This window comes from Oreochromis niloticus, linkage group LG7, assembly GCF_001858045.2.
Source record: "Oreochromis niloticus isolate F11D_XX linkage group LG7, O_niloticus_UMD_NMBU, whole genome shotgun sequence".
NCBI classification, from domain to species: domain Eukaryota; kingdom Metazoa; phylum Chordata; class Actinopteri; order Cichliformes; family Cichlidae; genus Oreochromis; species Oreochromis niloticus.
The window spans coordinates 7,861,910-7,887,921 of NC_031972.2; the positions used below are offsets into that span (position 1 = coordinate 7,861,910).

General features: G+C 40.1%; 1 protein-coding gene across 1 annotated transcript; it reads left to right on the plus strand.

The window, feature by feature from the left end:
• Window positions 1-11,064: 11,064 nt before the first annotated feature.
• On the plus strand, window positions 11,065-26,012 carry reep5 (receptor accessory protein 5). Its single transcript, XM_003439451.5, has 5 exons — window positions 11,065-11,291; window positions 11,585-11,678; window positions 22,308-22,446; window positions 23,739-23,907; window positions 24,710-26,012. The coding sequence occupies exons 1-5, from the start codon at window positions 11,174-11,176 to the stop codon at window positions 24,757-24,759; spliced, it is 570 nt and encodes a 189-aa protein (XP_003439499.1). The 5' UTR covers window positions 11,065-11,173; the 3' UTR covers window positions 24,760-26,012.

Below are 26,012 nucleotides of genomic sequence, written 5' to 3' on the forward strand. Positions count from 1 at the left end.
TTTTCACAATACCAACTGTGAATAACTACCTCCCTTTTGCTCAAAGATTCCTGTAATTATTTATTTTCTTTTAATGTTTATATTACACTTTGCAGAACCAAAACGAAATTTTGAGTTTCACTAAAAAGACTATTGCCTTTTTGACGAAGGTGCTAAACCTCATAAGTATGGGTGCCTCTAAAGAGAAATAGGATCATAACAGAACACTTATATTAGCAGGAGTCATGTAGGACATTAGTTGTAATTAAAAGAATTTTAAATTCAATTCTGAATTTCAACAAAGGTCAGCAAGAATGATGACCTTAGACCTTAGTTGCTGCAATCTAAACAAACTGAAGATGGGCTACAGATTTTAGATCAGTTGGAGAGAAAGGAACCAGGTCAGAGCAGCTTCCACTTCAGGTAAGGAGACCAGACAATACAAGCATGCAACCTCTGCTTTTTACTTCATAAAACATTCCAAAAGGTAAATCTGGCTTCCTCACACAGACATGGAATTAGTGGGGTTAGGTTAATTGGTTATTCTAAGTGTCCAAAGGTGTTAATGTGAGTGTGAATAATTGGCTGTCTCTCTTTGTTAGCCCTGGGTCAGATTAGTGACCTGTCTGGGGTGTACCCTGCCTCTCATCCTATTGTAGCCCCCCGTGACCTTGAAGGTTAAGTAGAAGAGAATGGATCGATGGATGGAAAAGTACGAAGCCTTCGTCACACACAAAGGTTAATTATGGAATTCCACAGGATCCACAGGCTTACAATTCTGTTTATATTATGTGTTTCTCTTAGGCATTTGTAGATGAAGCTCTCTCTGTCAATGAAGCCAGATGACACAGACCAATTACTTAAACTGCAGGAATGTCTTAAAGACATTATACCTGGCTTACCTCTAATCTCCTTCTTCTAAATGTAAATAAAACTGAAATTATTGTAGTCTGCCCTAAAAATATTAGAAATATTATGTCTTACAAGATACTTAATCTGGATGGAATTACTTCCAGTAGCGAGCTTATCCAGCTCCCTATTTAAATGGAGAGCTGGTTCTGGACCTTGCTATATTTAGGGGTGCCTGGTCAAAATTCCACATTATTAAACAAACACTGTAGGAGTGCTTTCTTGATTTTGTGCAAGAAAACATCCTGTCTCAGAGTGATGATCAAAAACTAGTTCGTGCATTTATTACTTATAGACTGGAATATTGTAATTTATTATTATCGTCCTGTCCTAAAACCAGACTACACGAACAGAGTGGGAATACAAAATAAACCTAACAAAAGCAAGCAGACTAACCAAGAAGAGGAGTAGAAGCTAAGATAACAAACTCAAGGGTACTATGGAAAGAATATCGAACTCATAAGACTTAATATATATCTTGAACATAATATATTAAAAGGAAAACATAATTATTGGGCCGGTAGTACCAAAATCCACCAATCCTTCTCTGCTCCTTTGTGATAACCATCTCTCACCAACTCAGAGTGCAGCTGTTGCTGAGCTGTAGTGTTGCTTTGCTGATGTGCCCGTCTCCTCTGCCTCCTTGTAGCTACTCTTTGACAAGTTAGGCACCGAACCTTTTAGATATTACCAAGAGCTACTGTTAGAGTGCCTTGTCTTCAGATTTCAAAGAATATGTTGGGCTCCCTGGCCTAAGTTGTTGTTTTCAATAAATTGCATGCTCAAAAAATGTTTTGTCTCACTCCCATTTCTTCTTGTTAAATGTTGAAGCTCTACTTGGAACATTGTTAAGATCCAACGCTGCAAAATATGATTTTTTGTTGTTGTTGTTGCCATTTTTCAAGTGGTCTTCAACTTTTGATTGGGACTGTATCTTCTTCCCACTTGTCCACTTGATCTGGGTAGCTGTGGCTTAGGAGATCTGGGGAGCAGTGCCAATTAGGAGGGTGGTACATCTGTCAGAAATAAATAATTACCTATCCTCTGATAGTAGGTGTGGATCCATAGACAAGAGTGGGACAAGATGCCCAGCAGTGAGCTTGGCAGAGAGCACTCCACAACCAGCCATAAAGAAGTGAAGTACAAGATTGTGGATATGCGTGGGAAATAAAAACTGTGTGGGGAACTTTGTGTTCTCCCATGTCTTTACTGAGGAGTACTAAAGATCGCAGGGGCAACTGCTACTCTCCGTCATTCTTGCAAAAGGCGATCAATCTGAATCAAACTGCTCAAAAGGAGTCACTATGTTTGTTTCCTACTGTTACCAGTTTGACTCAAGTTGGCAAAAAACAAACTAGAGTCCACACACACACCTTTTTCCAGTTTATTTAATTGAACAGGCAGTAAATTGTTAAAGTGTTAGGTATCAGTAGTGCATGGATGAGGGTAAGTACATGCAAGGTGTTGAATAAGGATGCAAGAACCAAAAGATAACCTAACAAACCAGCACAATGGTGGAGCGCTAGATGGCGCCCAGAGAGAGCGAATAAACCAAGAGCAGGCTTTTTGCCCTTGGCCACTTCTGATGACCCAAACAAGCTGTTCCTGAAAGTAAACAAGGGAGACAGATCATTATTATCAGGATGTCCTAAAAACTCCCCGAAAAGCCTTCAGTTTATCCAAAATGTGGCAGCAAGAGTACTGACAAGAACTAGAAAGAGAGAGCATATTTCTCCTATATTGGCTTCCCTTCATTGGCTCCCTGTCAATTCCAGAATTGAATCCAAAATCCTGCTCCTCACATACAAGGTCTTAAATAATCAAGCCCCATCTTATCTTAATGACCTTATAGTACCATATCACCACATTAGAGCACTTCGCTCTCACACTGCAGGCCTACTTGTTGTTCCTAGAGTATTTAAAAGTAGAATGGGAGGGAGAGCCTTCAGTTTTCAGGCCCCTCTTCTGTGGAACCAGCTTCCAGTTTGGATTCGGGAGACAGACACTATCTCTACTTTTAAGATTAGGCTTCAAACTTTCCTTTTTGCTAAAGTGTATAGTTAGGGCTGCCCTTAGTTATGCTGCAATAGGTGTAGGCTGCTGAGGGATTCCCATGATTTACTGAGTATTTCTTCTTCAGTCACCTTTCTCACTCACTATGTGTTAATAGAACTCTCTGGACTGAATCACACTTGTTATTAATCTCTGGCTCTCTTCCACAGCATGTCTTTTATCCTGTATTCTTTCTCTCACCCCAACCAGTCGCGGCACATGGCGCCCCTCCCTGAGCCTGGTTCTGCTGGAGGTTTCTTCCTGTTAAAAGGGAGTTTTTCCTTCCCACTGTTGTCAAAGTGCTTGCTCATAGGATCATATGATTGTTGGGTTTTTCTCTGTTTGTATTATTGTAGGGTCTACCTTACAATATAAAGTGCCTTGAGATGACTGTTGTTGTGATTTGGTGCTGTATAAATAAAATTTAATTTAATTTCCTCTGCTAACTGGCTTCTACTTCCTCAGATTTTCTAAAGCTGTTCCCCTATTTGTTACTGCTCACCTGCTTCCCTCTGTTGCCAATTCGCTACTCACTTGAAATCTGAAAAGCACAAAGATCTCACTTACCTGCTGTCCTGCCAGCTGACATTCACATCCACTCTGATTCTAAAGAGAGGATGAACATCTTGGTATCTCACTTGGATAATTCCACTGACTCTGCGTTCTAACAGAAAAGCAATATCCCTTGGAAATTAAATTCCCCAAGAATAGAGTAAAATTTTGAATATTCTCAAAGTTAAAATCCACAGGAAAACAGCGGAAGTTGTAATCCAGCGGGAAATCAATGAAAATACAAATTATTTTGAATTTATAATCTAACATGACAAAAATGAGCAAAGAAAAAGCCAAAAAAAATATCAGACCAAATTATAAATCCACAGTTCAGGCAGCAGATGATCCCTCTGACATCTCTGTAGGAGACAAAAGATGAACAACTTATCTCTTCTCCCCCTCTCTTTCTGGACATTACATCTTCTGAGATGACATCTGTCCTCACTGTGACTGTGACACCCAATCAACATTGTTGACATTTAATCACTGGATGTCCACAACTTATCATCCTCTCCCTCTCTCTCTGTCTCTTTCTGTGACGTTACCTCAACATGATTTAACCCTCTAAAGCTTAATCTGTCCTGTGTCAGTCAGGTGTTTTGCTATGGTTTTTTAAACATCTGTAATTTGCCTAAATCCTGAACCATTTGTCAACTGAAAGAATTCCAAAACTCCAACAGCTACACCCTAGCAAGGGGCAGGTGAAGATGGACCCTGCAAAGGTGAAGGCAGTTATGGAATGCCTGATTCCCACCTCTAGGAAGCACCTGCAGCAATTCCTCAGCTTTGCTAACTTCTACCGTCGCTTCATCTGTAACTACAGCCAGGAAGCAGCATCTCTCACACATCTAACCTACACAAAACTCTCATTCACCTGGTCCCCTGAGGCTAATACAGCCCTTACTAAACTCAAAGACATGTTTTCCACGACTCCAGTCCTAGTCCATCCGGATGTCCAAAAGCCGTTTTCTAATTCATATCAACCAGGTTCATGCAACGTCAAACCGGATGCGCTCTCCCTGTAGTTTGCTCCCAGCACTGAACCGGAGGAGGCCCCTTCCATGCTTCCTGCCAGCTGCAAAGTGGGGGCGGTCATTTGGGAGGTGGAGGAGGAGATCAATCGGGCCTTGGAGACAGAGCCCGATCCAGGCACAGGGGCCCGCGAACCGGCGGTTCATTCAAGCTGCAGCCCACGGTACAAGGTACTGGACTGGCTTCATAAGGCGAGGTTTGCATGCCATCTGGGAAGAGGCAGGACCAGTTCATTAACTAAGAGGTATTTCTGGTGGGACACCCTGGAGAAAGATGTCAGAGAGTATGTGGCTGCTGCGCAACAAGTTAGTACTCAACGCCCAGTGGGGTTATTTCAACCAGGATGTCGACCAGTGCCGCTGAACCGCACACAAGGACCGAAGGTATGGCTGGTGGCCAAAGACATTCCACTCAGGTCACGACAGTACATTGGTCCATTTGAGACTGACAGAGCAAATAGCCCCTCTGCAGTCCGATTGAAGTTGACTGCCTTACTACTAATCCATCCGACTTTCCATGTTTCACAGCTTAAGCCAGTGGTCTCAAGTCCCGCCATTGCCTCTGGCCTCTGCCATCTCGCATATTCATGAATATTCATTTCAGCATGGTCCATAGGAACCTTTTCTCTTCATGACTCTGTCCTTGTCAATCACAATATACTCAATTTAACTTCTTTTTAAATCATGCATGTTAAAGTCAGTTAACACTGATGGTTAGCGTGATGGATGCCAGCCAGCCTCCCCTGATACTGTTCCCTGAACACACTGCTCCACCCCTCCCTTGCAGCTACAAGCCACACCGCAGGATGACTAAGGATGACTTTGCTTAGTCATCCTGACCAAACACTGAAGGCTTTTCTCTCCCACACAAGATCTGGGCTGTGTGCCATGTGTGCATTCTCCTTTGGTACAAAAGGAGAATGCACACACACACACACACACACACACACACACGTCCGCGCACACGCACGCACACACACATACACACACACACACACACACACACACACACACGCACGCACACACACACACACACCCTAAATCACAGTAAAATGTCAGGATAACATTTTATTACTAAGGTTAAAATGTCTTGATGCATGCTGAATCATCCAGGTAAAGTGAATCCCAAAAGGTTGATACTGTTCATCTGGACATATCTGCAGTGGGAAAAACGTTTTGTCACTCATCCAAGTGACTTCTTCCGTCTCAGCTGACTGCAGGTTTCCCCAATCTTATAAACAGTAATTTGCATTTGCATAATGACTGAAACCAGCCCATGAAATGAACAATGGGCTGTGAGGTCAGTTCCAGGGACCTAGGGTCCATGAACAGTGTGGACTCATATTATATTACATGTGTTTTTGCTGCACTGTGCTGCTGTTCCTGTGTTCCCATGTTTGTATTTAGGTGTGTGTAGGTGTGTGTGTGTGTGGGGGGGGGGGGGTGGCTGTATCTGATAGGCTGGGTGACAGGCACCTTCAGGCCTGATGGGTGTGGCTCTGCCAGGTGGCTGGCCAAACCTGAAGATCATGCCACGCACCTGCAGCTGATCAGCCTCATCAGGGGAGCTATTTAAGAGTGTGATTGAGCTCCCATCGATGCTGGATCGTTGTGTGAAACTCCATGTAAGTTGTCCTAGTGATCCAAGTTTAGTGAGTGCCTCTGCCCCCCGGAGGCAGCGGGGGGGGCAGAGTCCGTGCCCCCCCCCCCCCCCTTCGGGAGTAGAAAACACGACACAGGACTGCATGGGGATTTATTGTGTAATATTTACAGCACTGTAAATAAACGCACTGCTTTCATCACAAGAGTTCTGCATTTGGGTCCTTCTTCCCCACACCCCCACGGCCTGCCACCGCAGACTATGACACAACCAATGATCAAAGACCACTGATCAATGGCCATGAGTACCATTCACAGAGAGTTGGGGAATGGTTGCAATCACAGCATTGTAAGATGGTGAAAGATGAACCCCTCCTCAATTCAGAGATGGTCTTTCCCTTTTCACATAAATGGCCTCCTTGACTCAACGCTCAAACCAGCATTCCTTCCTGTCCAGGATGTGTACATCCTAAATATTGAAAGAGTGTCCAATGGCCTGTAGGTGTAAATACACTGTGGAGTCGTCGACGAGTTAGCACTTCTGTGTTGTGCCATCCACTTCATCAGAAGTTGTTTGGTGTCCCTGATGCATATATCATGGGAATCATCCTGGCACTGGAGGTGTGGTCCTAAACTTTTGATCAGCTGTAAAACAGCCTGTTTCAGTTTAAGCGTTGTTTTCAACAAATTGCAAGCTCAATAAAATGTTTTGTCTCACTCCCATTTCTTATTGTTGTATGTTGAAGCTCTACTCGGAACCTTGTTAAGATCCAACCATGCAAAATATGATTTCTTTTTGCCACTTTATTAAATGATCTTAAACTTTTAATCGGGACTGTACTTTTGTGTGCATAAACTCATCAGCTAACACATCTGCTTTTTCAGCTTCTATCTCAAGCCTATGGATCTGCAGCCAGAGATCATAATCTGCTTCACACAGCTTATCCTTCTCCTGTGTCTCCTACTGTAAACAAATTTCAAGTTTTGCATCACTGCTAGGCCCATGGGATTCTGGAAAGAAAGGCTTAAAGCGAGGCAGGGTTGCTGGAGCTGCACTGGGCTTGATTTGGGCACCTGGAGGTGTAGCAAGTACAGCATGGTGTTCAGTTCTATCAAGTGAAACAGGATAAGCACTGCTTCCAGGAGGAGCTGAAGCTTCCTGAAAGGCGACATCAATCACAGTCACAGCAGGGTCAATAAAGACATCTAACTCGATTAGTCTTTCCAGCAACACCTGCTCACTGTCTTTTATTTTTATTTTTACACCATATTTTGGCATTGAAAGTTTGCAGTGACCACAAATACTTGGTCCCAACCTATTAAAAGATTGTGTTGTCTATATAATGTCTTCTTTGTTTTATCTATTGACAAAAAAACAAAAAACAAAGTCACACGCAAACACAGAATGGCACACGATTAAACATGTTAATCATCAAAATTATTTATTAATCAAATTGATATGTGTATTTTTTCCACACAAACAAAAAGAAGTTCAAAGCAACACAAAAGTACCCTGATATTTTACTGAACTCTCACATGATATTAAACAGAAGCTGAACACCCAGCTTTGTAGAGTGGGCAATCATACTGAAGCGGTTCAAGTTGTAGATTCAAGTTGCACTTCATATTTTTGGCCACCAGATGTCACCAAAGAGGACTTTGTTGAAAAGTTTCAAGTAATGCACCCTTTCACTAGTTTCTAGCAGTTGTTGCTGGAAACTATATTGTTGCATGTATACAGGGTACCTAAACTTACCTGTGCAGCCTTCCACCACAAACACTCTATTCACATACAGAAAGTGCGAAACAAAGGTCAGAGAGAGAGTAAGACGCAGCCACAGCTGGTCAGGGAGCTCCCGTTTTGTAATGATCCCTGGGGTGTGATTGGCCTACTGTCCCCAGATCAGCCTAATAGATACTAATTAAATTTGAATTTGACTGGGAGTACTCTAGCAAGCCATTCAATTCATTTCAATTCTATTCTATTTTATTTATATAATGGCAAATCACAACAACTGTTGGGGGTGAGGGAAGGAAGACAGGACAAAGACACACTGTGGAAGAGAGCCAGAGAGGTGCATAAACACATGAGTGAAAGCATTATTTTGAATTCAATTCTGGATTTAACACGGAGCCAATGAAGGGAAGCCAATATAGGAAAAACATGCCTTCTCTTTCTAGTCCATGTCAGTACTCCTGCTGCAGCATTTTGGATTAACTGGAGGCTTCAATTTAGTGAGGTATTTGATTGATAATCTAAGTAACAATCTAGTTTGGAGCTTTGTTTTGAAGGGCTTTTTTTCAATAAAAATTGGCTGCTGAGTCCTTGATAACTGTTTTTGTTGTTTGTTCTTTATTCTGTTTGTCTGAATTTACAAAATATCTGCTTCAGTTCAACTGAACTCTTGGAGTACAGTCAGCTTCTTCAGTCAGTGAGCATTGCTGTTATGGGTTGCGTCCTTCTCCCACATACTCTACCAGTGCTGTTTCGTCCCCAGCTTTGGTGGGGCTGTTCTCATTCCCCTGACACTGGTAGTATACCTCAGATGATTCTGTGGAGCACAGCTGGTTTCTCCTGCCTTCTAGTTGCCTGGTATACCTCTTCAAGCAGCTGGCCAAGGCTGTGAGTCTTTTTTGGCAGTTTCCAAGGCCTCAGGTATGGGCAGCTTGCTGTACTTCGTAGCTTACTATCAGAGCTGCAGAAAGGTGCGATGAAGAAGTGCCTAACTTCTCTCTGCGCTACCTTGATCTTGGCCTCTAGTCTCCTTCTCCATGAAGGGTACTGCTCCTTGTGGCTGCGGCTGTTCATCTTGTAGCCAAGCATCTCACTAATAACTGCTGCTGTGGTGTAGATGAGCTGTTTGGTTTCGGTGATAGTCACAGTAGGGGTTGGTTGGTGGGACATCACGGTGGGCCTCCTGGACTAGCAACACCACCACACCACCACAGTGGGAAATGGCTTTGGGTCTCATGGTGCATGAACCAATTCTGTAGGTTATGGTCAGATTAATGCAAGGGAAGAAAGGGTTTTTGTGATCTGTCCAAACTACCAGTGGATGATCTTTACCCTCCAGCCAATCTCTTGTTAACTTTTTAGTGTCAACTTTGTGCATGCAGCTCAGCCTCCAACTTTGTAATTTCTCTCTGCAGGGGAGAAACAATTAGCTACATAGAAGAGGGGCCCGAAAGCTGAAGGATATGTCTCCCATTCTGCTTTTAAATATCCTAAGAACCACAAGTAAGCCAGCAGTTTGAAAGTGAGGTATCTATTGGGGTGATAAGAATTGATAAGAACTTAGCAATTCCAATTCCACTATCACTATCGCTTATGGATTTAATTCCTTATCAGTTCTCTTATCCATTCTCATTGGCACCGCTTTGAGAGTCACCACCATCTGTAGCAGATATTACAATGGACATTACATTTCTTGCAAATTAATTGCATGCTGTGTGATCAAATATTTGTGCATGTTGGAGGTATTTCCCATCTTTGTTGTGACAAGTTTTGCAGTCACTCCAAAAAAAAAAAATAAATAAATAAAAAATAAAAGGCATATTACACAGAACATTTTTCTTTCATTATTCAATTACTCACAGGTTTGGATGGAGTTTGAATGGTAAATGCTGATTGCATTCTTATTATAACCAGGACAGATGAGAGAAGAGGAGATGAAGAGTGCAGCAGATTGGTGAGACACCGAAAGAACAGAAAAGGTGAAGAAGCGGTGAGCATCAAAAAGACTAGTAAGAGGGCACACAATTTAAAAGGAGCCATTATGGAACAATAAAAGCAGAAACTAAGAAGTCAGGGCTGGTAAAGTTTGGGACTGTCACCATACTTTCTTCTAAATAAATATGTCCTCAGGATTCCAATTTCTTTTTCTTAAAGTTTTACTCATTCTGCTTAATATAAAAAACAGCAGCACACAATAACTCAAATTGCACTGATGGTTTATTTGAGTATCATTCTGTGACTTCAATCTTTTGGTATAATTTTGGACATTGTATTTATTAATTTTACTATGAAATATACTAAGTAACTTTAAAAAGTTGCTTTTATCAAGTGGTCCACATTAGCAGATTTTAAATATTTATGTGTCTATTGGATTAAAATGGATGCACTAGTCTTTATTCAGCCCTTGCCTTGGTGAATCTGACAATGGAGTTCTGTTGATGATGGATGTCAAGGAGAACTCACTAACATAAGACTGATCAGCTTTCTAGACTGGCCAAACTCAGATTTAATCAACTCTGAGTTTATTTTTTAAAACTCAGAATTTGTTGAACATGCTTCTTGGAATAGGTCTCTATTTGTATTTTGCAATGTCATCAAAGCAGGGAAGGGTGTGGCTGCAGTTACCACTGTATTTGCGCCCTGACTTTAGCCCTTTAGGCACCATTCCTCTAATTTACGTAGTTCTTCAACAGCTACAGCAATTTCTGACTTAACCGATATCTGACGTATATGTAACTCTGTAACCCATAACCTAAAGGTTTCTGAGCATTCTACCGAGTATATAATACTATTGCAATGCCTGTAAGACTACAGACTAGGGGAAACAATCCTGCATCTTTTTTTGGTTGCTACCAGCTGCATCAAGTTCACTACAGTTAGTGCATGTGACCACTTCTACTTCCGCTTACTGTTCAAGTAAATATGTATGCTACCTACAATTTTCAGGAAAAATTCTAGAATAGGAAATGCAATATTGGGAAATACACATTTTATCCATGATTAATTATATACCGCATATAGTCAACAGAACATGCGAACAGTGCCAGTTGTATTTATTTTAAACGCGCAGCACACACATACACAAAACATCGACCTACTATAGTTGTCTATATGATTGTTTTTCGTACTAAGTGGTTGTTTGCGTTACACCGCCATTGCTTTTATTTTGAAGGATATGATCTGATGCATGTGTCACACATCCCTTTTGACTTTGACGCCCGTGGTTCTGAGAACAGTGGTGTGTCGGGTTACAGGCGTGGCGCAGTTTGATTCTGATCGTTTCGTAATTCATCATCGCTAAGCAGGAAGTGCAGTCATGGCGCAGGGGCTCAGAGAAAGATTTGAAAATTTTCTCCATGAAAAGAATCTGATGACAGATGTCCTGGCAAAGGTGGAAGCAAAAACCGGAGTAAGCAGGACCTACATTGCTCTCGGTGAGTGTTGACAGTAGCAAGGATGGGAAAGAGAGGCAGAGGCTGTCCGCATCACTGAGGGAGGCGTAGATAAAAGAAATAAGAGCACGATGGACAGACTCACATTTAGCTCCAGTTTCCTTTAGCCATAAGCTAACAAAAGAAAGTGTGTTTATTTTACATCACCGGCTCGATACTATAAGAGTAATCTCCATAATGTAGTTACTGGTTGTAACATAGGTATATAGGTATAATCAGGTTAATGTCTTCGTGGGTAGAAAATCTTGACAAATGTGTGGTGTGATTTGTTTCAGCTGTCATCGGTGTAATCGCAGTTTACTTGGTCATTGGATACGGAGCCTCCCTGCTATGTAACCTCATCGGGTTTGCGTATCCAGCCTACATATCGTAAGTATATGTTATTCTCAGAACACTTGGAAATGGCCTTAATCGCCTAAACACGGTTTTACTTGCTCCTGTTGTTGTGCTTTCAAGTCACTAAATCTATAAAAAGGCCTGTGTTCATGTCAATGCTAAGGACAACCTTCTTTAATAGAGATGACCACACCTGTGAGGTTTATTTAGGCTATTGTAGCGCTTAAGCTCCAAAAGGATATAGGTCTGTAGGGTTACTTAATATTTAAGCTTATTTTTTGTGCAAAGTTGTAATTTTTCGAGTGCGTTTTCCCTCCACCAGTCTTTAATTATCACAAACAATGACAATAAAATACATAAAATAAGCACCTACAAAAATGTTAGTGTTAAGAAAAAGAAGACCCCCCTTCCCCCCAAAAACAATTGTGGGAAAATAATGGCTTTTAACAGAAAGACCTACCTAATTTAAGTATGACTTAAGAGTAAGTAGGTATTGTGAAAATGAACTTTTCGTCCCCAGCTTTGGCTGTTCTCATAGTCTAGACTTTAAGCAAAGTCTAGACTAGGAAGCAAGTTATTTTCCTGCTGATCATGAAGGGCGACTGTGTCTGCTCCCAGACAACTAAAAGAAAAAAAAATCTCAGTGAACTGTGGATTATTAAACATTAAGTCTTTGTCTTCTAAGTCCCCATTAGTACACAAATGATTAATTGATGGCATTTAATTTATTTAGAATCATTATTTCAAAATGTAAAAGAACCAACCTGTCATGATATTACATTCATAGAAACTAAACATTTACCAGCATTACCGGAAAATCCCGTTTTGTCTGATCATTTCCAAATAACATTTCAATTTACAATAATGTATTACACAGCAGTGGGGAGTGGATTTCATCACAGTAGGTGTTTCTCTAAAAGTGTTGCAACCAAGTTAAAGGATTTAAATTATCCACTGTTCTCTTCTTCAATGCCGTGTGCCAACATAGTGCAGAGCAGCTTCCTGAACTCTACTCCCACAGAGGTCGGTTTTCTTGTTAATAATTTTACATCTTCACTGGGTATGACTCTAGATATTGTAGCTCTAGAAAAGAAATTCCACAATCACAAGTATATCTGCTGTGATGCTTAGACCTCTGATAAAGTCTCATAAATTGAGTTGAATCGAATGGGGACCTTGTGAATCGGAACCAAATCAGTTATTGAAATCAGTGACGATACCCAGCCCTACCGCTGATTCGAGTCTTCCTTTTCAGAGGAGCTACAGTCGTTCACAGTGAAGAAGCAATTAATTGAAGAAGCAGCAGCATCAGCATTTTAGGAAAACCAGTGTGGAGGTGCAATCATTCACAGCTTGGTATTGTATTGGGGAAATTCACAATGTATGTGCTGGTTTTCCAAAGTAATTAACAGTCATAGCAGCACCACCAGCACTGCCTGCTTATTTTTTGGCATTACTTGATTTGTCTGCTGTTAATCTTAATATATCACTTTTTATGATTAATTTTAATACTCTGCTTCAAAAATTTGGCGCTGTGAAAGGGACATAAGAAATGCAACAAAAGATAAATGTGCTGCAAAAAAGTGTCCAATCTAATACTGCAGTACCTATTGTATATTATATAGTTAGTTTTAGGTGCAAAATCTCCAGGTAATGACAGGTAGAGAGAATTAACGAGTCACTGGCAGTCAACCAGTTCTTAATGAGTGACCATGCAAACACAGACTATGATTTTTTTAAACCAAGCAATCAACAGATTATTGACAACTAATATCTATTTTTAAAATTTTCTATATCGTTTCTTGTGATTATGCAGTCAAAGCAACATCACCAAATGACCCCTGAGCCTGAATGTAGGGAATAAAACGCAACTTTATGGGAAAATGCTGAAAACCTGCACATCTCAGATAAAACGCTATAGTAATTTTAAGGGCAAAAAACTTATATAGAGCTATCATCAGTGTAATTACAGTGGATTCTTTTGTCACACATAAGGCGACAAACAGATTTCCAACCCTCGGCGAAGGCCAGCAGCTTCCAGCCCAAAAATCACTGTATATGCCCAGCTGTGATATTGACGCAGTACTTAGTTCTCTTTGGAGGAATCGCTGAAAGTATAGATCTTTTTGAATGCATCCCCAACACCACTGGCTGAAAAGAAGCCTGGAACAATCAGTTACCACTGTGTTTTACAGATGGCTCTCTGTTGTAACCCTTTGCTGACCTTCTCCATACAAACTCAGGATACTTTGAAAGACCTAGGGAGCACTTTAAAGAAATAAGAGCATTACATTGCATTACATTGGCTCCCTGTTAAATATCGCATAGATTTTAAAATTCTTTTGTTCACCTTTAAAATTCTGAATAATTTAGCGCCCAGCTATCTTTCTGAACTACTCCACTTATATAATCCCAACAGAGCACTTAGATCGTCCAATCACAGGCTCCTAGCACAACCTAGGTCTCGAATGAAGTCGAGAGGTGACCGGGCCTTTGCATCCGTGGCACCAAGACTCTGGAATAACCTCCCTGTTCATATTCGTACTGCCAAGTCTATCCAGTCTTTTAAATCACGTCTTAAAACTTATCTTTTTACTTTGGCTTTTGATTCTGACTAGTTGGCTGTTCTAGCTTGTTGTGTTGTTACCTATTGTTTGTTGTCCTCTTTTATTGTTTGTTTTAATTGTCTCATGCTTTTACTGACTGTGAAGCACTATGGTCAACACTGTTGTTTTAATATGTGCTATATAAATAAATTTTGATTTGATTTGATTCGATTACAGTGAAAGTCTGGCCTCTCCTATGCAAAATATGAAGAAGTGGTAATGTAAAGGATAAATCAAAATATTAAGTTAACCCTACAGAAAAAAAGTAGGTGCTACTCATAATGCAATCAGAAGTCTGAACAAGTAAAAAAGATAACTTACACATCTGATTTTGGATTTATGAGGATGTTTGTATATAAGATTTTTTTTTTTCTTTTAAGTTGTTTATTAGATTAGATTGAAAATACATTTATCCATGTATTTTACATTTTCAAAACTTTTAAGAGGTAAAAGTCTTTAAAAATGAAAGCTATTAAAATATTGTGAGACTATAAAAGTCTAAGTTTTTGTGAAGAAAGCGCCGTCTCTTGGTGCCTACTTTAAATGAGTGAAAGGGTTGTGTTTATAGTGGAAAGCAGTTATGCTCCACAACAACGGTTGTAAACAGGCTGATGGGAATGGCAGTTCTAAGTGGCTGTATCTGTGGATAACAGACGACGAAGTCATCTGTCATTTATTCATTTATTTTTACATTGATTTGTCTGCATCTGTAAATAATTACAGATGGCTAGAAATAGCTGAATGTTTAAACTTGCCAATTTATTGCCTGTACAGAAATATAATAATTCTATTTTTCTGCACCACCTGGTACGGGGCGATCGTGGCTCAAGATTGGCAGTTCGTCTTGTAATCGGAAGGTTGCCATCTCGGTCGTTGTGTCCTTGGGCAAGACACTTCACCAGCTGCCTACTGGTGGTGGTCAGAGGGCCCGGTGGCACCAGTGTCCGGCAGCCTCACCTCTGTCAGTGCACCCAGGGTGGCTGTGGCTACAATGTAGCTTGCCATCACCAGTGTGTGGATGGGTGGATGACTGAATGTGTAAAGCGCTTTGGGGTCCTTAGGGACTAGTAAAGCGCTATACAAATACAGGCCATTTACCATTTACCTACTTTGGCTTTGTCAACCTTTGTTATCTGGCTGCCATTTACCAAATTATAGCTACCAAAAACTTTACTTTTCTCTTTTAGGAAGTAGCAATACTGACTATTTTCTAATTTGTGCTGTTATTTAAGGGAATTATAAGGAGATGCTGCTATGTCAAGAAGCAAAAATTAAAAAATGGGTTTTGGGTGGAAATGCATTGTCAACATCCTAACACATCCATCCATTTTCTTCATCTCTTATCCAATTTGGGGTCACAGGGAGCTGCAGTCTGTCTTAGCTGTTATGGGATAAGAGGCAGGGTATCAGTCTATCACAGGCCCAACACCGAGAGATAGCTCCAGTTTTGAACCAGGAACTTTCTTTTATGTGAGGTGACTTTTTTTCAATTATTCAGGTATTTAGCCCCTAATTAGCCCCTGGCTTCTAGCTTTTTTGTTTAACATCTGCTAACACGGGGGAACATTTCTGCAAGATAGATGTAGAAGGTCCAAGTGTTGATTTATTTTTATTTGACCCATGGAAATAATTCATCAGGATTCAACAGGATATCAGCGATGTAAGGTTGTGCCTTTTTTATAGCAATTCTTGCACACAGTTACAGAAATGTTTAATGGGCTATAAGGCAGTTGGAAAGAAAAGCGACCAGACTACTTTGAGATTCTTGAAGAAGTTTCACCTCTCATCCAAGAAGCCTCTTCAGTTCTGCAGCTTCACCAGTTCTGGGAACTGAAAGATTACCATGACCTGGATGACTGAGAACCTACACAGAGTTATTGTCTACTAATTGTAAACTGAACTTCATCTATAAAGTTAGTGGATTTCCCCTGTGACTTACAAAGAAAGCATTTAAATAATTTTGTCATCAAAAGTTTTAAAACAGTTCTTATCATTATGATATTATCTAGTAATATCTCAGGGGTAATACTACATGCAGTCAGCATAGTGTCACATGTTGGCCTGCTGCCGTCACTATGAATGTTTTTCTTGTCTCAAGATTTTTGAGAAACAGCTTGATAGAAAGTGACCAGAATTGTCCTCAGCTACTGAGACTGATGTAGCATAACATTTGATACATTTTCTTACTCTTAAGATATCAGTATTTTCTAAAGTTAAAATTATGGATGTTACATTATTTGGTACAAGAGAAGAAAAGAGTAATTAAGTTAAACAATAAGCTCAGAGTGGAGCTAATAATCTGCATAGGTTTATTTTTACAAACATATGTTATCTTCACTGTAACTGCTCTGTTTATAGCAGGTTATTTTGTCCTGATATTGTAACAAATTGCAATTCCAAATCTCTTATTTGAAGTGACTCATCCTTTCGAAACTATACTGAAATCTCTAGAGCTAGCAGCTCTTTAAAAGTTAAGCCATTACTTGCAACATGGTTGCCTTGTGTAACAGTGTTTCTGGGCAATAAATCTTATGGTGTTGGAAATCCTGTCTATTTACCCTTAAATAGTACTACATTTGTAAGGAAAATGTATTTGTGGGTTGAGCAGCAGAGTTAAAAAAGTTTGGTTGGTTGATTGATTGGCGTCCTCCACCATAGCTAGCATTACAATTGGAAAAGGCTGTAGTTCAGGTTGTCCACTGATGAATACTGTGAATCCAAAATTACTACCTATGGCAGGTGGACCATGGTAACTGTGCCTCATTTTAATGATTTTAAATGCCAATGAAAATGTCTAAATTAGACAAAATCTGTATCAACAGCATCATCAAAATGTTATAGCTTCTGTTTCATCATTGTAAAGTTTTCGATAATAGCTTCTGACGTTAAAAGAATTTAAAAATTTCTGTCAGTGCGCCCCAGGGTGGCTGTGGCTACAATGTAGCTTGCCATCACCAGTGTGTGAATGTGTGTGTGAGTGGGTGAATGACTGGATGTGTAAAGCATTTTGGGGTCCTTAGGGACTAGTAAAGCGCTATACAAATACAGGTCATTTACCATTTACCATTTAAAAAACTTGTTTCACAGTTGACCCTTTTCACATCTGTGTGTTACGGGTTCAAAAGTATTGGAGATAGATACAAGAGGAAAACCAAAATAACAACACTGGTCCGGCCGGGTTGAGTCAAACGATGATTTTAATGAACACACGCGTGGGAGATGAACACTGTACGCAGACAGCATCAGATCTCAAAATGGTGGAGCATTGCTCAAACTCTTATAGCCTCTAGTGGCCCCCACCTAGTCATAAAAGCCTAAACATTCACATTCTTTCTCTCACACCTTGGCTCCTTGTTTATCTGCTCCTGCTGAGATGGGGCAGAAAACCTCTCCGGTATATTCTGCTCTCTTCTAATCAGACAAATAAGATCATGATTCTCTGAAAACAGTATTTCTTATAACTCAGCCGTATAATGCATCATAAAACAATATCATTCATTCACAATAAATCAGCAGTCTAATGTAATGCAAATCAGTTTAACAAATGTAATAGTTATCACCTTCTTCTAATTCAGGAGAATAATGCAAACTAAAACTACATAATATTTCACAATCTTTAATTAGGGGTATAACATGGCATAAGGTAATATTATAATCCCACAATTCCCCCTTTTGATCTCTTTTTTAAAAAGAGATCACTTACACCCTGCAATCCAGTGTTGCAGGGTTCATTTCTTCTTACCCCTGAGGCCCTTTGTCCCCCTTTAACGGGTGGACCATATGTGAGATGACCTCGGTGTTTGCGCAGTTCACATGCAAGAAAAACTATTATTACAACAACAATAGTAGGTACAGATGACACCCCCATCACTCCCCAGTTCTCCCACAGCTTTATTTTGGTGCTACCTTATACCCTTCAAACGTACTCAGACTAGAACCTCTGTCCGAGGAGCTTTTAGCCTTTATTTTATTGCTGCAGCTACCAGTGTCTTCCAGTCGGGTGATTCTCTGCTCTTCTTTCTTCAACCTCAGGGGTTAGACCACCCTTCGGTCGTTGCACAGATCAGGGGATTATTCTGCCCCGATTTCAAACGATGATCTGTGTATTCTGGGGTCACATCTGTGTTCCCCAGAGAAAGGAACAGGAACGTGTCCCCCTTTTTACCAAGAGCCTCTCGAACCTCGTTGGTCTGGTGTTCCTGGATTTCCGCCAACCCCTTCATGGTTATTGCTGTGTTTATGGGATCCATCCTCTCCAGGTCACTAGTCGGAGCCCAAACGCCATGACACTTGAACCCAGTTGGTGTCTTGTCAGTCTCTGTGTCTGTCTCTGCTGCGAAGGATCCTCGTATCTCTGTGACCTCGTCTGGTGTCTGTTCCTTTCTCTGTAAGAGACAGAAAACCAAAACACCTCTCTCCCTAGCCTTGATAATCTAATGTTATTGTCCATTGTTCTTCCAGTGATGCAAATTTGGTTTGGTTTAGCATATCATGTTCAGGACTTCCTCACCCAGTGACTTATTCTAATCATAATTTACATTTACATTCCCATGTGTCAAATCATTCATCCGAGCTAGAAAATTAAAAGAAAAGGTTAGTGACATCATATCTCAGAAAACATCAGAAATTCTCCTCTCCAGTATGTTCTCCAGCCAGATATTATTAGAGTTTTTGGCTTTTTTCCTCTATAAAAGTTAATTGACTTTTTACAGTGGCCTGCTATGGTTAATAATAACATGTTCAGTGATGAGTGAAATCAAACCTTTTCTTCACTTTAGCATTTGACATTCCCAACAATATAATGTGATACATTAATCGAAACACAGCTAATAAAACACAGTTTCCTTACTGCAAACATCAGTAACTCAAAATTAGCAACCAAAGGGTTAAGTCTGCATTTCCACACTCTCATGTGAAGCTACAGTCTCCCCCTCTGCTCTCTCTTATCCTCCTGCTCCTGCAAAAACAAAACAAAACAAAGTATCCACCCATCTGTTGCAGGCTGGGTGAATTATTTGTGGACATTTACTAATCCTCGCGTTGGTGCAGTTTCTGTCTCAGCATCAAGTCAGTTAAAACTTTTAGTCTGTCCATCACAGTCCAGTCACATGCATTCATTCACACACATTCATACCAGATATTGCTGATAATGGAGTCTCACTCGCAATCTATTCAAGCATCCATCACCAGCAAGATGATGTCATCATTTTGAAGGAAAACAGTTCCTTGTTTTTTGGACTGGATTGACTCGCTGCAATCCTTTTAGACTCAGGACTTCTCATGTGATCAATGTCCCATATAAGTGAATTTCTCCCAAGCCCATTATAATCATGGAGAAAAACACTTTGCGACTGTTTTCAGTAAGAATATTTTATAGCGCTTTAAATTTCAATCTCTCAGGCCTGGTTTAAAGAGCTGATTTGTTAAATCAGGAACTCACAAAATACCAAAATATCACCACTGGTGGATCACACCTCTCAGATTTTCTTATCTCAGTGCACTGTAACAAAAGCAAAAACAAACGTAACCAACAAAATACTAATAAAATACCAAATACTGGGGCCCGTTGCAAACATGTCCAAGCATAAAACCATCTTTCTCTCTCTTAGAGAAAGAAAACAACCCAAACCTTACTAATAAAATCAACCTAGCGCTAAGCAAAACCCAAAAATCAACCAAAACTTCACCAGAAAGTTTTTCTCCCTCCCAGGACAATATTGTGTAGGAATACAGGTACCGTAACTCCTTTTTGCACTGAAAAACAAAAAACATGTTGGATTTACTTGATTCAATAGTGGACACTGTTTGCACACAAATGTTTTGCTTTGGCAGAAACTTAAACAACTGAGTTAAATCAACACAACCTTTTCATATTCAGTAAACCTGTGCATTTTGTGTTCATAAAACACGATTGAAATATGTTCAGATGAAGTAAGTTGAGCTCTTGGAATATTTTAATCCTTCACAATTCTGTCATTTTATTTCAACACTATTCAATAACTTTTATCCAAATACTACTTGGTCACTTAAATACTACATGTTGTCTTCATATTACATACTGTTCAACAAAGTGTAGATCCTGGTTACCATAAAAACTGAATGGGTCTACAACAACTACCATCCTCCTATCATCTTTATCCTGGTTGCAGGAGGGCTGGAAAATAACCCTGAAGTGATAGGTTACGAGGCGGGGTACACCCTGGACAGCTCACCAGTCTATCACATAAAAACAAACAACCATTTACACTTACGGGTAATTTAGAATCATCAATTAACCTAGCTCTAATAACTGCGGCAGGAAACCAGAATACCCAGAGAGAAACCACTGAAAACTAGCCAGACTGTGGACTTGAACCCAGGACCTTCTTACTGTCAAGCAACAGCACTAACCAGCATGCCAACAATCTAGGAAATACAGGAAAGCTATGATTTCCTGTATTTGATGCAGAATTCTTTTGTTCTTGCCCTTGACAGGTCAATCCACAATAAATAACAATAGCATGCATGTGGTGTGTGTGTCGTTGTCTGCCTCTTATAACTTCTGTGATTTTCCTGCAGTTTGAAATCTTATGCGGTCTTGTGAATTCCGTGAGTTCAGCAACTAACCACTCTTACTAGATTGTATCGTGTCATCTCAACAAGAACAAATTAAGTTGTTGAATTTTGTACAGATCCTACATGGTTTAATTACGTTCATAGAAACATGAAATTATTGTGTTCAAATTACAAGTTAGACTTTTTAATGTAACAACCACCCAATTTACTTTTTCGGTATACCAAAAAGTAGAGGTGGCTGCTGCACTTAACTTTTTAAAGCCTGAGGCAATTGTGTTAAATACACGCGAGATGCTTACGTAAATCCAAGAGCTGGCCAATTCCCCCCCTTTTTTTTCTTTTTTTTTTCCAGTGTGTTCCTCCTTCAATTAAGTCTCAATCACAAAAATGTGGCGCTCCGAAATAAGACTCACACCATTAGTTCATCATTTTCACTCTGTACCACTGCTCCTTATCAGGCTGTGTGAAGCACAGTGAACAATTCAGTCGAGGCTTTAAGCCATAAACAGACATCACGCACAGACATTGTTTTCATAACCAAACTGCTTTAGACCCTGTCCCCTAAATCTACACAGATGCCCTCTGGGTGACATGAAACGCATTTAACCAATAAACAATCAATGGCTTCTTGTTGTTGTGACAGATTCCGTATTTGGATATTTGTGTGCAGCATTTTGCGTATCAGCATAAGCATTTGTTAGCAAAGCATTCTTCATTGCATCAGCGTGTGTGTGTATCACTCTTCATTGCACAAGCGTGTGCATGTGTATGTGTGTGGATCACTTCTCAGTGAATTGAATCAGCATTTCGATTTGTGTGTGTGTGTGTGTGTCATTTCTCACTCAATCAACGAGTGCACATCTGTTCATATGTGTATTTCTCTTCATTCTGAGTCAGTGTATGTAGATGTGTGTGTTTGTGTGTGTTTGTGTTCATCATTTTCCTGTTTGTCTGTTTTTGTTTTGTTTTTAAATTGATTGTAACATTAGTCTCCCATGAAAATGATGAGTATGGCTATAATATTGGAAGGCATGGCATGGTCAGTGGCATACAATCACACAAATAAATCCAAACCATTGCAGTAAGATTTAGGAACCCCTCATTTGTGTGATAAATTCTTAATGGTGTGTACTTTTCCCACTGTTGTGATGTATAAATGTATGAATTCTGTAATCGCCTCACTATGTACATTTTCACCAAATGGCCATATAGACTAAGTGAGTTAAAGTATTAATGGCATATGATGGATGTGTTGGTACTAATGGAGGGAAAAAAAATTCAAGACCTACTGATTAACAGGCCGATTTCTGTGTATTCATTCCATTGATTCACAAGGTGGTATTGGTTGTTCAATTTATTATTGATGCTTGAATACATCAATACATGTTGCATATTGAAAGCAGGATATGAGCCTGATCCATGTGCACATTCATGGCCCTTACAGAACAGTGCTTACAGGTATGTGTAAAAGAAGCACCAAACATGTCCTTGTTCTTCCCAGGATTAAGGCCATTGAAAGTGCCACCAAAGATGATGATACTAAGTGGCTGACCTACTGGGTGGTGTATGGAGTCTTCAGTGTGGCAGAGTTTTTTGCTGACATCTTCCTTTCCTGGTTCCCATTCTACTATATTGGAAAGGTAATCCAGTTGGTCTCTGTGCCTGTCCTTATTTATTTTACTCAGTGTTGAAACTTTTATTAATTAAAAAGAAAAAACTCAATCAGGGTTAAATCTCACCTGTATGTGTTTGATCTTAGAGTAAACAAAGCTCCTTATTCTGGGGGTCTGTTTTACCAGCAGCCAGTAGGCCTAATGTAAAGGGGGTTTGTTGGCTTTAGGGGATTGTGATTTGATCATCTTCAAACTTGGAGAAAGTCCAGAAGAAACTGCCTAAAAGTCCAAGCTAGAGGCTGTTGCTGTCCAGCCATTGTTTCTGCAGGCTACAGTAAACCAGGTGCTGGTTAAAATGTGCACTTAGATTGATAAGGCATAACATTTTGACCACTGACAGGTGAAGTAAATAACACTGATCATGTCTTCATCATGGCAGTAGTGAACCAGCAACAGGGTCATGAGCGTCCAAGGCTCATTCATGCACGTGTAAAGTCTGGCCCATGTGCTCCAATTCAATTCAGAATACATAGTGTGTCACAGTTTGTTGTGCATGGAGCTGCAGAGCCACAGAGCAGTCAGGGTTATGGTGACTGTTTTACACTACCCAAAGCACCAGTAGTAGGGATGTGACCACAGAGCAATGTAAGAAGGTGGTTTGGCCTGAAAAATCGTATTTTCTTTTACATCACGTGGATGGCCCAGTGTGTGTGTGTATGTGTTGCTTACCTGGGGAACACCTGGCACCAGGATGCACTATAGGAAGAAGGCAAGTCGGCAGAGACAGTATGATCCTTTGGGCAATTCCCTACTGGGAATCCTTGAGTCCCGAAATCCATGTGAATGTTACCATGACACATATCACCTACCTAAGTGTTATATGATACCGTGTGCATCCTTTAATCAAAACGGTAGTCCCTTTCTGCAGGATAATGTACACTGCAACAAAGCAGAAATGGTTGGGAGCACAACAATGACTTTGAGGTGCTGACCTGGATTCCAAATTCCCCATATCCAGTTGGGCATCTGTAGAATGTAATGTATTAACGAGTCCGATCCATGTAGGCCCCACCTCCCAACTTACAGGACTTAAAAGATCTGTTACTAATATCATGCTGCCAGATACAACAACACAATTACAGGGGTCTAGTGGAGTCCATGCCTCAATGAGTCAGGGCCAGTTTGGCAGCAAAAGGGGGACCAGCAAATTAGGCAGGTGGTCATAATGTTATGCCTGAAAGTTATATTATTATTGTGTTTAATGCCAAATTCTATACCTGTTTTCATTTTTTTGAGAGAAATTTTGTTTTCTTCCCCAGTGTGCCTTCTTGGTGTGGTGTATGGCTCCAACTCCTTCCAATGGATCGGTTCAGATATATAACCGCATCATTCGACCATTCTTCCTCAAGAATGAGGCCAAGATTGATGATGTAGTGAAGAACATCAAGGACAAGGCGTCAGAAGCTGCTGACAAGTTCAAGGATGAGGGTGACTAAATCATCATAATTGTGAAGTGTTTGCTAAAAGAGCCTAACTGATATATCAGATACTATTTAAGATGCAATGCAAAATTGCATTCAAGATATTTAACTGTGGCTGCTCAAATTCAGCTATCGAAGCTCAGATAAGAGGTGAAACATCTTCAAGAAGAACATGTTCAAGCTCCTTAGATATTAAACAGACTTAAACCTCCTAGCACCTGGTGCAGAGACCACTTTGTATTCATGTGAGTATAATGCAGATAATGGTCTCCCTCTTACGAGAGGGAAGAAACATGTGTCCTGCTTCCCACATTGCCTGGATAGGCAGCTACTAAACTGAGTATTTCCAATTGTGAAAGCATCCCTGAAGTGAGACATGTTGTGTGCTAAATGTAAGAACAGCAAACTTCAGACATTACTCCAACTTGAGTTCTCTCTCTAGCTTGGGAGTAATTTTGTGAATTTGTATACATTTCAGTTATTTTCAAAAAAATGCTGACTGCCAATAATACAATCAACCAAAGACAGAAAAAAGGATTGAAACATTTTCAGTGAAAAACAGAAGATTCTCACATATCATCCACTGTACCAAACGTACACAACAAAAGCACAACAAGGTCCAAATTCTCAAAACTAGGGTGGGCCATAATTCAAAATAGTTTCATACTAGACATGTCTATATTTTGTAGTTGTAAATTAAAATTGATCTTGGATTCCGTTATGCAGGTTTCTAAAGTCAAACATCTGCAGTACTGATGTACTGAGTTTCACTGACAGTATCTTTGTATTTGTTTGTGATTTGTCCACAGCTAAGAAAGCCACAGCAAACATCATATTTGAGGAAAAGAAGAGCTCCTAAGAATGAAGTCTGTCCACAGTGCCAGCTCTGTAGCTGACTCATTGAAGAAATTTTGCCTTGAAAATGTCAGTTTTTACAGCAACCATTCAGAACACAACTGTAAGCTTCCTGCCTGTGATATTAAATGTAAAACTGTAGCAGTCAAAGCCGCTCCATGATTTGTTTTGTTTTTCTGGAAGGCTCTCAGTTTAACTGTATGGTAGTCCTGGTATGCTTCTTGAACCAAATAAAAACTACTTTACTAAAACCATTTCCTAATGTTAATGATCGTACAACAGATTTGATGGAGATTATTCAGTTTGCTGTAGAGGATTTGTTGTGACTCAGGTCTTACTGACGACTCATGTGCTTTGCTGTTCTTTGGTTTTTCCTTTATCACTGCCTAAGTAATATTTGGTGCCAGTTTGATCAGCTCACTGAAAAGATGTTAACTAGTAAGAGACTTCAAATGGAACAAATTGTGTGTTCTATATCCCCTTAATGAAGTGTTTTGGAAAAAAAAAAAGAAAGTTAAAACTATTCACTTTGGGCCTGGCCTGATATATAGTGTAAATCCAGCTGGGATGTGAGGAGGTAGAACAGGTCACCTAATAATTGGAAGGTTAGTGGTTTGATCCATGTCTGCTCCAGTCTGTATGCCAAATATCCTTGGGCAAGATACTAATCCCAATTTGCTTTATACTCTGATAAAGAGCACTTATGTAGGCAAAGCATGGAGGGAAAAAAGTGCTTGTATGAATGGGGGTGAATGAGGACAGGTTCTGTAAGTGCTTTAAGGTCTCAGTTAGACTAGAAAAGTGCTTTATAAAAACCATTTCATTTACCAGTGCGTTTTTAGCTGTCCCTGAACAGGGATGTAAAAATACAGCAATGATAATTTTTTAATATACAATGCTCACAAAAGGAACAGATTTTAATCTGTGCTCATGACAAGTACAGAAACAGCTTTAGTGAAGATTACAAATGTTCTTCTTATGGCCTCTGACAGTGGACTCAGTCTCTGTGCTTGTCCTGCTAGACCTCAGTGCAGCTTTTGATACTGCTGACCATAATATCCTATTAGAGTAATTAGAGCATGCTGCAGGTATTACAGGTACTACGCTGCAGTGGTTTCACATCTATCTAATAGACTCCAATTTGTTCATGTAAACGGAGAGTCCGCTTCATACACTAAGGCAATTATGGAGTTCCACATGGTTCAGTGCTAGGACCCATTCTGTTTACATTATACATGCTTGCCTTAGGCAGTATCA

Coding starts and splice junctions, on each gene's coding strand:
- reep5 (XM_003439451.5), top strand. CDS start 11,174: ATGGCGCAGGGGCTCAGAGAAAGATTTGAAAATTTTCTCCATGAAAAG. Junction 11,679..22,307: donor GCGTATCCAGCCTACATATC/GTAAGTATATGT, acceptor TGTTCTTCCCAG/GATTAAGGCCATTGAAAGTG. Junction 23,908..24,709: donor TGACAAGTTCAAGGATGAGG/GTGACTAAATCA, acceptor ATTTGTCCACAG/CTAAGAAAGCCACAGCAAAC.